Source organism: Urocampus carinirostris, chromosome 1, assembly GCF_059441175.1.
Source record: "Urocampus carinirostris isolate Australia breed hairy pipefish chromosome 1, RoL_Ucar_1.0, whole genome shotgun sequence".
Classification (NCBI taxonomy): domain Eukaryota; kingdom Metazoa; phylum Chordata; class Actinopteri; order Syngnathiformes; family Syngnathidae; genus Urocampus; species Urocampus carinirostris.
In genome coordinates this window covers 57,239,484-57,253,182 of record NC_142349.1, presented here as the reverse complement: position 1 = coordinate 57,253,182, position 13,699 = coordinate 57,239,484, and the positions used below count along the sequence as shown (strand labels likewise).

Genomic DNA, 13,699 nt, shown 5'->3' with positions numbered 1-13,699 from the left:
CATGTGCTCTACATAGTTCTTGCTGTGAGTAAATGGCTGCCGCGCTTAGTTTGTAAGGTTTATTATAGCTTAACACGGGAATTTCAAAAATGAATAGGTACAGCAATTGGTTGAGATTGACAGGTATGCAATAACCGCATGTAAACCGTCAAAGAGGCCTGTCATAGCAGCAATCACAACAGCAGCGGTACGGATATTTAATACTGAAGTTTACCAAATTGTTGCACACTTCAAGGAGGGCAATGATAAGTCCGGTGTGCGTTGGTTGAAATGGTTTTAATCCTTTTTGTTGGCATCAACTTTCTTAACATTTGTCAAGTCAAGTCATGTTTATTTGTATAGCCCTTTATCACAAAGAGTCTCAAAGGGCTGCACAGATGACAGATTATTGCAGGATTATTATTACACCATCCCCTGATCTAAAACCTACATGAGGGGCAAGGAAAGACTCAAAAACCTCATTTTTGTGTTCCGCGCTCTCCTGTTGGTCTCGCATTCATTCTTCCTCCAACGGGCCAACCAGGACCCCTTTGATGCCCCCGGTGCCTGATCTCAACATCATGACTACACGTGCAAAAGTTTAGCAAAACTAACAGAAAAGTGTTAAATAATTAAAGCGCAAGAAAACGAGACAGCATTATCAAACAACTATTAACCTATAAGTGAAATAACATGAAAATAAATAATGAAAAGTGGGGAGTGTTCCCTTGTTACAAGCATCCATTTAACATTCAATCATTCATTCACTTCATGCACTCAATTACGTGGGTCTCACAAAATGTCCTATATTTAAATTCAAATACAATTCAAAACTCATATCAGTGATTTTGGTCTATTTACTCGCTAATACAATATCCTAAAATAGTACAGTATTGCTATCAGAACAATAATTATTTTTAGTGTAATTACATGAAAAGTATATTGAATTTGCATTGAACTCCTGTCTTGTTAACCATGCTTTGTGGGTGTGACTTGTTTGATGTGTCATTGCTTTTCATAACTACTGTATTTATGATTCAATAGTTTAAGAGGGCACACATTCATCATAGATCTAGCCTCTTAATTTTACTCTGAAAGTGCACCAGATTGATGTCTTTTTGATTTTAAAATGTATTAAATTTTCTTACAGGCGGCGAGTTGGCGGTAGGGAGGAGGCTCATGCCCCTGCACTCCCCCAGACTGTCCACCCAACGGGGATCTCACAAAATTCTATTGGAAACATGGCTATGACTTGGCATGGTTGTCTTTTTTTGGGCTATTTTTGAGCACTTAAGCGCTGTTTGCTTCATTTTTAATATTTGCAAGTCATATTTTTGTTCTTTGATTTCGACACTTTGTAGGGTTAATCTTCTTTTCGGAACCTAGTAGAATTTAATAAAGAGAAGGTTCAGGGGAGAATATTTTAGAAATGGTTGGATTTTTCTTGCATCTTCAGGATTTAGCACAGTCCTCGCTTGTTCTCCTTGCAAGCTCAAAATGAACGGGTGTCTTCTCTTCTTATTTTCAGAGTCTACCAAACCAGAGGTCTCTAAGTCAAGTCATGTTTAATTGTGATGCCCTTCATCACAAGAAGTCTCAAAGGCCTGCAAAGACTGGAGGCTACTTTTAATAATACAATGACAAAAGGGAAAAAGAGGGCAATGAGAAGGGAAGATTATTATCCAACGTGGATGTAAATGCCCACCAAACCCCCAAATATAAGCCAAGACAAAAATATCTTGATTAATATTTGAATTTTCTATCTGGTCTGAATTGAGGACCAATCATCGCACCCTAATGAAAGGCTGCAACCCAATTAAAGAAAACAAATGCCCAAATAGCTTTATTTTGAATAAAATCCAAAACATTTGTCTTCAATATAATAAAATCCATACCGCTTTTTTTCCCCTATAGTGGAAAATCGCGGGTTTCATTTTTGTTTTTCCATTTTTTTTCTGTTTAGGGGATTTTTTCCTTATAAACGAGGTAATTAGAGAATATCTCTAAACATAAAAATAATATTTAGAGGAAAAAAAAAACAGAACTTTAAAATTGAAATAAACATTTCGAAGCCACCCTCCAAAAAATGCACTCAAAATAGGTTCAAAAAGATACAGTGTGTTAAACAAATTTTTGAGCTTGTAAAGCTTGTTTTGTTCTTTGGTTATGGAGTAGAATATTTTTCGTATAGGTATTATTTAAAGAAAACGTTTATTATTGACCTATTTTGCCCCATCTGAGGTAATTTTTTGAATGTAACCCCTGCAACAAATGAGGGTTCATGGTCGTGTATGTTGTTTTTTGCCCAAGAATACTACCAAAAAAAAAAAAAAAAAAAAGAAGGAACCAAAAAACTTCCTGGAGATGAATTCAAGGAAGTTGATACCAAAAGGCGTGCCTCATAAGTAATTATTTTCTAGTCTACCATATTGTGCACCATCACCATCTGTCAGACTAATACATGTACAAAAACGGTTTCAATTTTTGCACATGTACAGTGTTTCCTACAGAACTGTGTGAGACCCTGGTGGGTGGACAGTTTAGAGCAAGGGGTCTTAAACTTGCTGCCCAGGGGCCAATTGAGGCCAGCAGGGTGATCGTTTGACGCATTGTCTATCAGTGGCAGAAGAAGCTGAATCAGTACCTCAAAGCTGAGGCACTTTTTGAACTTAAACAAAACAGGTCCTCGCACAATATAACCTCCTCACAGAAGCCTACCATGTCATAGGGCTGGCATATAATTTCCTGTTGAGCCTTTCCTGTACTTGGGTTTCATGTGAGTGGAGCTTCTCTGCTTTAAAATGCATTAAACCGGCTGAGAAGTTCACTATCTCAGGAACATTTGGAGGGCTTGTGCTGATGTACACTTAAAAGGAATTTTTCATGTCTACAGACAATGAAATTGTCATCCACAAAGTTGTAGAGACCTGAGGATTTTGATATTTCAAGCAGCCTCACTTAAAATGTGTGTAGTCAAGCTATTTCATAAGACTCATTAAAGTTTAGTGTAAAGCCTAACAATCTGTTGAGAAGGCAAACGCGGTTTTGATTTAAATGACCGATACTGTACGTAGGTAAAATGTTTTAATCTATGTCAGAATCTTTATATCATTTTCCTTTGAATCAAAATGCTAAAATGTTTACATCTAAATTTCTCCCCAATGAAAATACATCATAAGTGAGCCCGCTGCTGTTCCATTCAATGAAATTCCTCTCTATAGCTAAGTGGCTTTGGGTAGAAAACTCTGGCTGTAAAAGGGGCCCGTTCTGGCCTTGCTAAGCTTTTTTTTCTGGTCGCCCAGAGTTGAAAAATGTTTAACTTTGGGGAAGCGTGACGCTCTTCAATGTCACATTTTAGCCAGTCACAGTGCAATTGGGTGGGATGAATACTCGAATGCGCACAAGGGGAGGGGTTCACAGTGGTGTTTGCCGTCATTTATATTATGTGGAAACTAAATATATTTTTGATTAACTTCACTTATATATGTATTTAAAATATGACCATATTTTTAAATGATACAAGTTTATGAGACCCGGGCAGCACGGCAGCGCAGTGGTAAGCGCGTGTGCGGCACAGTTCTAAGGTCTTGGGAACCTCCTGTGTGGGTTCTAATCCAGCGTTCGGACTTCCTGTGCGGAGTTTGTATGTTCTCCCCGTGCTTGCGTGGGTTTCCTCCGGACACTCCGGTTTCCTCCCACATTCCAAAGACATGCATTTCAGGTGGATTGGCCGGTCCAAATTGTCCCTAGGTGTGAATGAGCGAGCGAGTTGTCTGTCCCTGTGTGCCCTGCGATTGGCTGGCAACCAGTTCAGGGTGTCCCCTGCCCACTGCCCGATGATTGCTGGGATTGGCTCCAGCACCCCCGCGACCCTACTGAGGATAAGCGGTGCAGCTAATGAGATGAGATGAGATGAGAAGTTTATGAGACCCTGGCGAACCAAGTAGACCCTAGAGCGCAGCAGGGCTTTCTATGATATGGGAACACTTGTAGTTTTGCATACAAATTTCAGTGAAGCACAAGAGTTCATTTAATACTAGCTTCCTTTTTGTTTACATTTATAATATTAAACACACATTTACAGTAAGTACAGCATTTGCAAGTGTTTTAGATAAAAAAGTCTCAGTTATTTAGCTTTTGACAACTATATGACAGCCAAGTATTTTCAAGCAAAAAACGATATATTGAACTTAATGAATATGCATTGGAATAAGCTCACAAAATTCTCAATGACCTTGGGAACCCCTCAGTTTCACAGTTTCTTGTGAAGAAGTAAGAACTCTGTCAAACTTGTTAAAGCTGGTCTGGAGTTACCGTCGTATTGAAGTCAATTCGGCAATCGTTGCAAAAATCAAGAGTTACATTCCGGAGGAACTGCCAGAGTGAAAACATTCACAATGAAAGCAGGAATATGTATTTCTATTCTACACACAAAGGACATTCACTCACTTGTTCCAGAACTTCCTTCACGTCGACTCCCAGGTGATGTAAAAAACGAAAGTTTATATGTGCATACACTGTAAGAAAACATGAAGAAAGGTTGTCATCAATCAAATTATCATAGTACAGTAAATACGGTGTTCCAGTCTTATGTCATTTTTACTTTATTGCAGATGTTTTTTCGGCCTTTCTCTTGTGTCATTTTCCCCAAATAAATAAATTATTTTGCAAACCCAAAATCTTAATTAAAACTTTGCGTTTTTCGCGGGTATGACAGGCTATGCATCTATAATCCCTGCCTGCCGATGGTCAACGTCATTTAAAATCTGGTCTTGGAAATGCCGATTATGTTATTGGATGAACTACCTCCCACAATGCCCCTCTTTTTATTCAGTTCAGCATATGTTTTGCTTTGTATAGACCAAGCAAGACGGCAATACGATATATTTTTTTCTGCTCTATTTATTTACGATAAGCCCAAGGCTTGCATTGATGCTAAAGAAGGAAACAAAAATGTGATAACCAAGGAAATAATCTTGCAATTATCAGTACAAAGAAGTCACAGGCATCATTATTTTGCTCAGGAATATGGCCCAGCCCATCAAAGACCATTGGGACAATAATTACAAATAAGGATGCAATTAAAGCAATAACGTTTTCTAAGGGCATGACAATCTTTGAAAGTGGAAGTTTTGAAATCTACTGTCCGCCGTGCCCCTCCCTTGCATCCAACCTTTATTCCATTTGACCAGCTCAAGTCATTTCACACCAAAGGGAAATGTTTCATTTCTCATTTACATGTATATTTATTTGTAATGTTATGTTGCAATATGTATAAATATCACATATAAGTAGAACTTACCACGCACTATTTCTTTAATTTATATATTTTTTTTATGTGGTACTGGGGTTCACTTTGCAATCCCCGCCTTAGAAAGGATTAATCTGGCTAATCTGACTTTTGCACTACTGGCAGTTTTTTTTTATAGCTTGCCACTCCTTGCACATTGCTCTCTGCACTATTGTAATTACAGCGTTATTGTTACAGTGTTAATGTTACTGTGTACCTGACTTGTTAACCTGACTGCCCATTTTGCACATCTGGTTAGCTACTCTTCTTGCACTATCGGCACTATGGTAAAATACTACACGTAGCCAAAATACAATACAACATTATTTATATCTGTACATTCAAGGAAACTGTGGGGGTCAGATGCATCGACATTTCGTTCTGTATACACGTGTACTAGAATGACAATAAAGTAGATCTGAATCTGAATCTGAATCTGATTAATAGCATGTACTGGGGGTCTGCTCACTTTTATGAAAAGGAATTTTGTAGACAGTTATTGGGAAACTTCTTTTTTTTTAATTTACTTGCGTCGCAATAAGGAGATAAACTGAACTGCATTTAAGTAAAATCTTGAATAGAATAACGTCTGGACGATTCTGGATAGTATCTAGGATGTAAAATGCTGCTATCTACTGGTGAATGCATAGCAATGCATTGCTGTTTGAAAGGGTAAACTAGTAACATTTTCTTCCCGTATTTTCCAGCTCAGTGAATTTGTGTTTTTGCGTGTGTGCTTGCTGAGATACTGTACCTCTTCCTTCTCCCGTGGGGACATCATCTACCAACACAAAAACAAAAACAAAAGTATTTTATTTCCTATTTGACGGGCAGTAGTCAACATTGTTTTTTTTTCTCAAAAATCATAGAAACTTGCTTGTATTTTACCCAAATGACAAATGATTTTGCTCATTTTAAGGATTATATTCCCTACTTTACATGATAGTTTCAATCAAATTTACATGTTTGTGTTATATATATATATATTTATATATATATATATATATATAGCACGGCGGAGCAGTGGTTTGGGCGTGTGCGGTACAGTTCTGATGTCATGAGATCAAACCTCCAGTGTGGAGTTTGCATGTTCTCCCCGTGCTTGCGTGAGTTTCTTCAGGGCACTCCGGTTTCCTCCCACTTGCCAAAAACATGCATGTTAGGTTAATTTGCCGGTCCAAATTGTCCCTATGTGTGAATGAGAGAGTGAATTGTCTGTCTCTGTGTGCCCTGTGACTGGGCCACAAACAGTTCAGGGTGTCCCCTGCTCACTGCTCGAAGATAGGTGGGATGGGCTCCAGCACCCCCGTGACCCTACAGAGGATAAGCGGTGCAGATAATGGATGACTGATATTTATTAGTTTGGATTGAACATACAGCTTTGTGATACTTTGCATAAAATTGGAACGTCATAGAATAGATTGTGATGGCTTTTATCCATCCATTATCTGCACCACTTATCCCATCCCGGCCGTCTTCGGGCAGTGGGCAGGGGACCCCATGAACTGGTTGCCAGACAATTGCAGGGCACATCGAGACAGACAACTCACTTGCACACTTAGGGATAATTTGGACCTGTCAATTAACCTTTTGGAAGGATGGAGAAAACCAGAGTGCCCATAGGAAACCCACGCAAGCACAGGGGAGAACATGTAAAGGCTGGTAGCTAGATGTAATCCCATGACCTCAGAAATTAGCCGCGAACGTGCTAAGCACTCAGCCGGCCTGATGGCCTTTATTTTATGTATTTATTTTTAAACCTTTATCACTGAGCTATATGTAATCATAAGAAGAACCATATCTGGCTTGCTAGCCATACGTTCCCGACCCTATAGTCGGCCAACCTATCCTGCCCAATTTTTCCGCACCTTACACATACACCGATGTATGACTTATAGTTTGAATGTACTTCACCTTCAATCTCATCGATGACCTCACAGACATTTTCCAAGAGAGAGTCTTGGATGCCACCAAGAGCGTCAAAGTCGTTCACGTCAAAGACGTGCCTATCAGGTGGCCGCGATGCAATGACCCTCAGCTCGTCGACATTTTTTAAATCCACCCCTGCAAAAAAAAAAAATGAAGGAAAGGAAGCGAGGAGGAAGTCAGCGCCAACTCGCGTGAAACCACCCCTGGACGCAACCGGGACTCGTACCGATGCCGAATACTCTGACACCGGCGTCCCTCAGGGCCTGGGAGGGTCCTGTCACATCGTCCGCCGACTCTCCGTCCGTGAGGAGGATGAGGACCTTGGAAGCGTCGGCCCTGTTTCCGTTTTCCGCTAGGAAGCTGTTTTCCAGGACGAAAGTCAGCGCCCTGCCTTAATGGAGGTTGCAAACAGTGATCAGGCAAAAAAAATCATGTAGATCTGAGGAAAAAAACCTTCGGAAGGGAGAAGCGGGGTCCTTGAGAGTTGGCGGGCTGTCTGAGCTGTTGCGTTTGAATTAAAATTTGGGTAGTTTGCGCGGGCGGGAGTATAGAAAGTTTCTCTCATGTGAGCATTATCCGGGCAGTGGGAGTAGTGGCGGACGTGCTGGATAAATGTACGTTTTACCCATTCTTAGAGTGCCCTACAAAAACAATGTTGTCCTTTTTAATTTGAAGAATTTTTCTTCTTATTTCACGCGATAAACAGGAAAGGGTATGCTATAAATGCGCAATACTTTTTGTCATTAAAATAATATTAAGAAATGTGGGCTGTATGTGTTTGCCCTTTTTTAACATCCACTGCAGCCTGGTCATCCTGGAAAGGGGATTACCTCTCGTGCGGTCCCTTTTCAAGGTTTTCCTCATTTTTATGTTTTTGTGTTCTTCCTTGCCCTCATGTACGTTTTAGATCAGGTGATGGTGTAATAATAGTCTGTGATCTGTGCAGCCCTTTGAGACTCCTTGTGATTAAGGGCATCACAAATAAACATGAATTGACATGACTTGATTGACATTCAAAATATGGTGATGGTTCTGACCTCAAGAATAGATGCAATTTACGTTTTGACCGCTAAGTGGTAGCATAACTTTTTGTTGAACATTTACATTTTGCACTGTTAAAAAAAAAACAAAAAAAACGGAAGTAATTCGATCTCAGTCGAAGGTTTATGTGTACTGCGTCAATATCTCTTCTTATCGTTTGAGGCCGCCAGAAAGCAATGACTGTAAGTTTGTTTTTGTAAATTGTATTTTTGGAGATCTGAATTGAAATATATTGACAAATTCATACCAATCACATGTTATGTTTGCTTGCCAGGAAAATAATGCAATATCTGTTATAGTTTTCTATGTAAGCGAAAATATACTGTCTGAGTGAATTGCTTGGTGATTCAGTTTAATGTCAAACACTGATATTAAAAATGTACCCTTGTTTTATTTACAATTTCACTCTCTGACATTTGTTAAGAATTATATTTTGAGACATCATTAAACGAGCAAGTGTACTGGAGATAAGATGTCAATCATTAAGTCGGGCCGGTCGAGCTTCTCTCACGGTTTATTTTTTTTTTAAATTTTATTTTTCCTTTGTTGAAGATCTACACAGCATGCACTTACTTTTACTCAAATTATTATTTAGATAAAGAAAATCCTTACCAAACTATCAATCTTTCAATATTTGCAACTTCTAATGTGCAAAATTCAAAATGTTTTTTCGTGCCATTTTGAACAGTTTCCTTTTCGCTCGCAGCACATCGTCAAAATGTTTTAATTTTGAATATGTCTTTCCTTCAAAACGTTCATTTTGGCGCTGCACTTGCAGTGCAGACTTGATTTGAGGGACACGGCCCCAAGTAAACCCCAAGTTGCGTAGCTCAGTACGCACGGCTGGAGTAAAGCTTCGTGTTTATTTTGGCGGCAAACTAAAACTTGGGGTTTATTTCGGGCTCGCTCATCAATTCAAGTTAATCGATCTGGTTCGGGTTAATATACCCGCAACTCAGGTCAAGTCGGGTTTAATTTTTTAGGCCCGATCTTACCTTTGCAAAAATACATACAAATGTATGCTACACACATGAAAATATATAAGATACTCTTCTCCTACCACCTCATCCTAAGATCGTACTACAATTGGAGGAAGAAACAGCAAAAAATTGAAATATTTGATTCTGATGAACATTTCCAAAGTGGAAATTATATATAATGCCCGTTTAAAAATCTGCCCCTTGTGAAACCTGCCACTTTGAAACAATTTTACAAAGAAGAGTGGGCCAAAATTCCTCCATCGTGTTGTGAAAGACTCATTACCTATTATCGGGAATTTTTTAATCCCTGTCAATGGCGACTCAACTCACCGTTAGGTTCAGGGGTAAATTACTTTTTCACATTGGGCCAGAGAGGTTCGAATTTTTTGTGCCTTAATAAATGGAATCAACTTTTTTTTTTTAAAATTTAGTTTTTCTTTGGGTTGTCTCCTTGGGAAATTGAGATTGGCTTGATGATCTGAAACCTTTTTGAGCAATACATATGCCAAAACACAGAAATATTCACGGCACTGTAAATACGTCATCATTCATTATTTGTTATCCTTTCTTATTTTGATATATTACTTTTTTCTCTGTAATGCCGCAGCACATCCTTTTCCGTTCAAAATTGTTCTCATTGTAATGTTTGACATTTTTGTTTGTAATGATGGCATGGACTTATAGCGCCCTCAGCCATACCAAAGTGGTCCTATACCCCCTCAACATCCCCCCCAAATTTATTTGACTCTTATTTGAATTGATTTAACGTAGTCTCATAAATTTAGTGTGTATTTTATGTAGCACTATTAAATACTCTATATCAACACGTTACATTGTGTATTTTTTCATTATATTCCTTTTCCTTTATTATTGTTTTATTTTCAACACAAGGATACTGCTGGAAGTGTGAATTTCCCTACGGGGATGAATGAAGTATCTATCTAAATTGTGTGACACTACAAATCATTGCCAATACTTTTAACACTAGATTTTAATTCTCTCAGTAATAGGTGCACATTATTCATGTGTGCACGCTACACTCGAATAACAACAGTACCTGTGTTTGTGGCCCCGCTCCTGAACCTCAGGTTCCTGATGGCTTCCACAACGGCAGCTTCGGTCGCATGAGTGTTCAGGTGCCAACTCAACATCGGGAAGGTATTGTACCTCACTAAACCTGTGAACAACCCATCACATGCATGCCATGTGCATGTGGATGACCATGACATGAAGTGATGAAACTTACCGACACGTGTGTGGTTAATATCCACCATAAAGGCCCCAATAAATCTCTCCACGAAGACTTTCATTGATTCAAAGTTTCCGGCACCGATGCTGCCCGAGCTGTCCAAAAGGAATACAATGTCGGCGACCTCTGAGGAGTTGCACGTGGAATTTCCTCCACCTAAGCAAGTGTAAATACACATACAAGAACTCACAGTCCTCGATGCAAACTTCACTCTCAACTTGGTTCTGACCTGAAGCGTGGCAGCCTTAAATATGGAGTTTTTTTGAGATTTTCCCTGCCCCTCACATAGGTTTTAGATGAGGGATGTTGTGATTGTGGTCTGTGCAGCCCTTTCAAACTTCGGGATTAAGTCGATATGACTTGACTAGTGTGGGGTGATGCCCTTTGCTACAAATACACCCACCCCCAGCTACAGACTCTGTCAAAAAGAAGCAACCTTGAAAGCCTCACCATTTGTCCCCTGAGACACACCTTTTCTCAGATTATTGGATTACCTAAACTGGCCTGCGCTCACAATGGACGGAACCAAACTTGTCTACTGTCTTTATGCCAGTCTCCACAAACTGTGATGGACATCTTTAAAAAACTGCACACCAGGCCTCTACAAGTGTGCTTCCGGACAAAGATGTTTACAGCTCCAGGAGATGGCCGGCGTCTATAGATTTATAATAAAGATTTGAGTTTGTCTTGTTGATATATTTGTTTATTGTTTTTTTTTACAAATAAATCCCGTAGTCTATAAACTCAAACAACGTGTGCTGGTGTTTATTTGAAATGTTCTCCCGAATAATAATTCTTATAAAAATTAATGAGCTGCTGAATTAATAAAATTTAAACTAGAAATAAACATCCATGTACTGGGTTGTGCCCCTCAGATTACGAGGATGATCTAAAACAGGGGTGGCGAACACATGGCTCTAGAGCCGCATGCGGCTCTTGGCCAATAAGAATGCGGCTCTTTGCCTCATCATATTTTCTATATACTGTGGCACTTTGCCTTCTTTCATGTTTAGGTTTTTTTTTCGAGGGTGGACACTTTCCTTAAAATCAACACAAGAACAATACTTGTTGTATTGTAAGGAGAGGAGTGTGTTATGGGAAATAATATGTTTTTAATTGTGTGTGTTTGTGTGTGTGTCCGTCTGTCATGGCAGGTCAGTGCGTGGTGTGGCTCTTTGACTCTCACAGTTTAAAAAATTTCGGCTCTTTGTTCGCCACCCCTGATAAAAAAATATATTTTCGAACATGAGATTTCCTCTTGAAAGCTAATTCTTGAGGTGGACCTTTGGCATCTTCTGTTGGTTAAAAGGATAACTGCAAAGCAGACGTCCCTTGCCCACAAATTCCATTCTAAAAAAATAAAAAGTAAGGAAAACCTCACACTAGTAAACAGACAGGAAGCAGCCACGCAGTATACTTTTAGAGCAAACAAGTGCAATACTGAATTTAAACACTGACAAAATCAAAATTAGTTTCAATTTAAATTCTAAAGGTTAAATGCAGACACTACGTCAATTTGCATGATGACAACGCTCTCGTGTCTTCCTTATTCTGTAAGCATGTAATAGATTCTACAGATTGTTCCATACATCCAGTATTCCATTTACAATTGGGTTGTTTCCTGCTTGTAAATTTTGTCGTTGTTGCGGTACATTATTTGCTAAACGAGGGTGTAGGAATTTATCTGTTGCTGCTGATGATAAATGAGAGGCATTGCTATGTATAATATTATCATAAATTCATGTCCTTTTTGCTTTATAAGTTATCGCATGGGGTTTTCTGGGAAAAAAGATGTAGCTAAGTGCAGAGGGGCTTACTAGTATTGAAGGTAGTTGCACTGTCAGAGACTCAAAAGCCAATTTACAGGAAACGATGTAAAATTTGGTATTTTAATCAGTGAATGTACACCAAATCTTGTATATCAATTATGCATTTGTTGATGGAAAATAAAGTTAAAGCTGTGCTCAGCCGTTACCTGCGCTGTCGGTAGCCGGAAGGTCGGTAGCCGGAAGGTCGGTAGCCGGAAGGTCGGTAGCCGGAAGGTCGGTAGCCGGAAGGTCGGTAACCGGAAGGTTGGTAGCCACAGTGATTGCAGCCTGAGTGCTGGTTGCTTGAATGTGAATCAACAGAACATAATCACAATTTTTGTATTTTAATAAATGAATGTACACTAAACCTTATATATCAATTATGCATTTGTTGATGGAAAATCTGTGTGTAGCCGTTACCTGCGTCGTCAACAGCCGGAAGGTCTGTAGCCACACTGTCTATAGCCGGACTATTGGTTGCTTGAACGTGAATCAACAGAAAAAAAATGTAAATTTTTTAATTTTAATCAGTGAATGTACACTAAACCTTATATATTAATTATGCATTTGTTGATGGAAAACAAAGTTAAAGATGTACGCAGCCGTTACCTGCGCTGTCAACAGCCGGAAGGTCGGTAGCCACACTGTCTGTAGCCGAACTGTTGGTTGCTTGAACGTGAATCAACAGAAAAAAATGTAAATGTTTGTATTTTAATAAGTTAATGTTCACTAAACTTTATGTATCAATTATGCATTTGTCGATGGAAAATCTTTGCAGCCGTTACCTGCGTCGTCAACAGCCGGAAGGTCGGTAGCCACACTACCTGTAGCCGGACTGTCGGTTCCTTGAACGTGAATCAACAGAACATAATAATCATTTTTGTATTTTAATTAGTGTATGTACACTAAACCATATATATCAACTATGCATTTGTTGATGGAAAATTAAGTTTAAGCTTTGTGGAAAATCTGTGTGCAGCCGTTACCTGCGCTGTCAACAGCCGGAAGGTCGGTAGCCACACTGTCTATAGCCGGACTGTTGGTTGCTTGAACGTGAATCAACAGAAAAAAAAATGTAATTTTTTTAATTTTAATCAGTGAATGTACACTAAACCTTATATATTAATTATGCATTTGTTGATGGAAAACAAAGTTAAAGATGTACGCAGCCGTTACCTGCGCTGTCAACAGCCGGAAGGTCGGTAGCCACACTGTCTGTAGCCGAACTGTTGGTTGCTTGAACGTGAATCAACAGAAAAAAATGTAAATGTTTGTATTTTAATAAGTTAATGTTCACTAAACTTTATGTATCAATTATGCATTTGTCGATGGAAAATCTGTGCAGCCGTTACCTGCGTCGTCAACAGCCGGAAGGTCTGTAGCCACACTGTCTATAGCCGGATTGTCGGTTGCTTGAACGTAA

At 39.2% G+C, this 13,699-nt stretch overlaps 1 protein-coding gene across 1 annotated transcript; it reads right to left on the bottom strand.

Annotated features, from left to right (window-relative positions):
* Positions 1-3,985: 3,985 nt before the first annotated feature.
* Positions 3,986-13,699, bottom strand: LOC148376343 (collagen alpha-1(XIV) chain-like). The gene is made up of 14 exons (XM_088346451.1): positions 13,629-13,699; positions 13,453-13,512; positions 13,263-13,322; positions 13,062-13,121; positions 12,886-12,945; positions 12,697-12,756; positions 12,444-12,578; positions 10,466-10,624; positions 10,277-10,396; positions 7,425-7,589; positions 7,184-7,333; positions 6,024-6,050; positions 4,429-4,496; positions 3,986-4,353 (listed from the first exon to the last, which is right to left on the bottom strand). The coding sequence occupies exons 8-14, from the start codon at positions 10,527-10,529 to the stop codon at positions 4,273-4,275; spliced, it is 675 nt and encodes a 224-aa protein (XP_088202577.1). The 5' UTR covers positions 10,530-10,624; positions 12,444-12,578; positions 12,697-12,756; positions 12,886-12,945; positions 13,062-13,121; positions 13,263-13,322; positions 13,453-13,512; positions 13,629-13,699; the 3' UTR covers positions 3,986-4,272.

Coding starts and splice junctions, on each gene's coding strand:
- LOC148376343 (XM_088346451.1), bottom strand. CDS start 10,529: ATGAAAGTCTTCGTGGAGAGATTTATTGGGGCCTTTATGGTGGATATT. Junction 7,590..10,276: donor GAGCGGGGCCACAAACACAG/GTACTGTTGTTA, acceptor ACCTCCATTAAG/GCAGGGCGCTGACTTTCGTC. Junction 4,354..4,428: donor TGAAGGAAGTTCTGGAACAA/GTGAGTGAATGT, acceptor TCACTCTGGCAG/TTCCTCCGGAATGTAACTCT.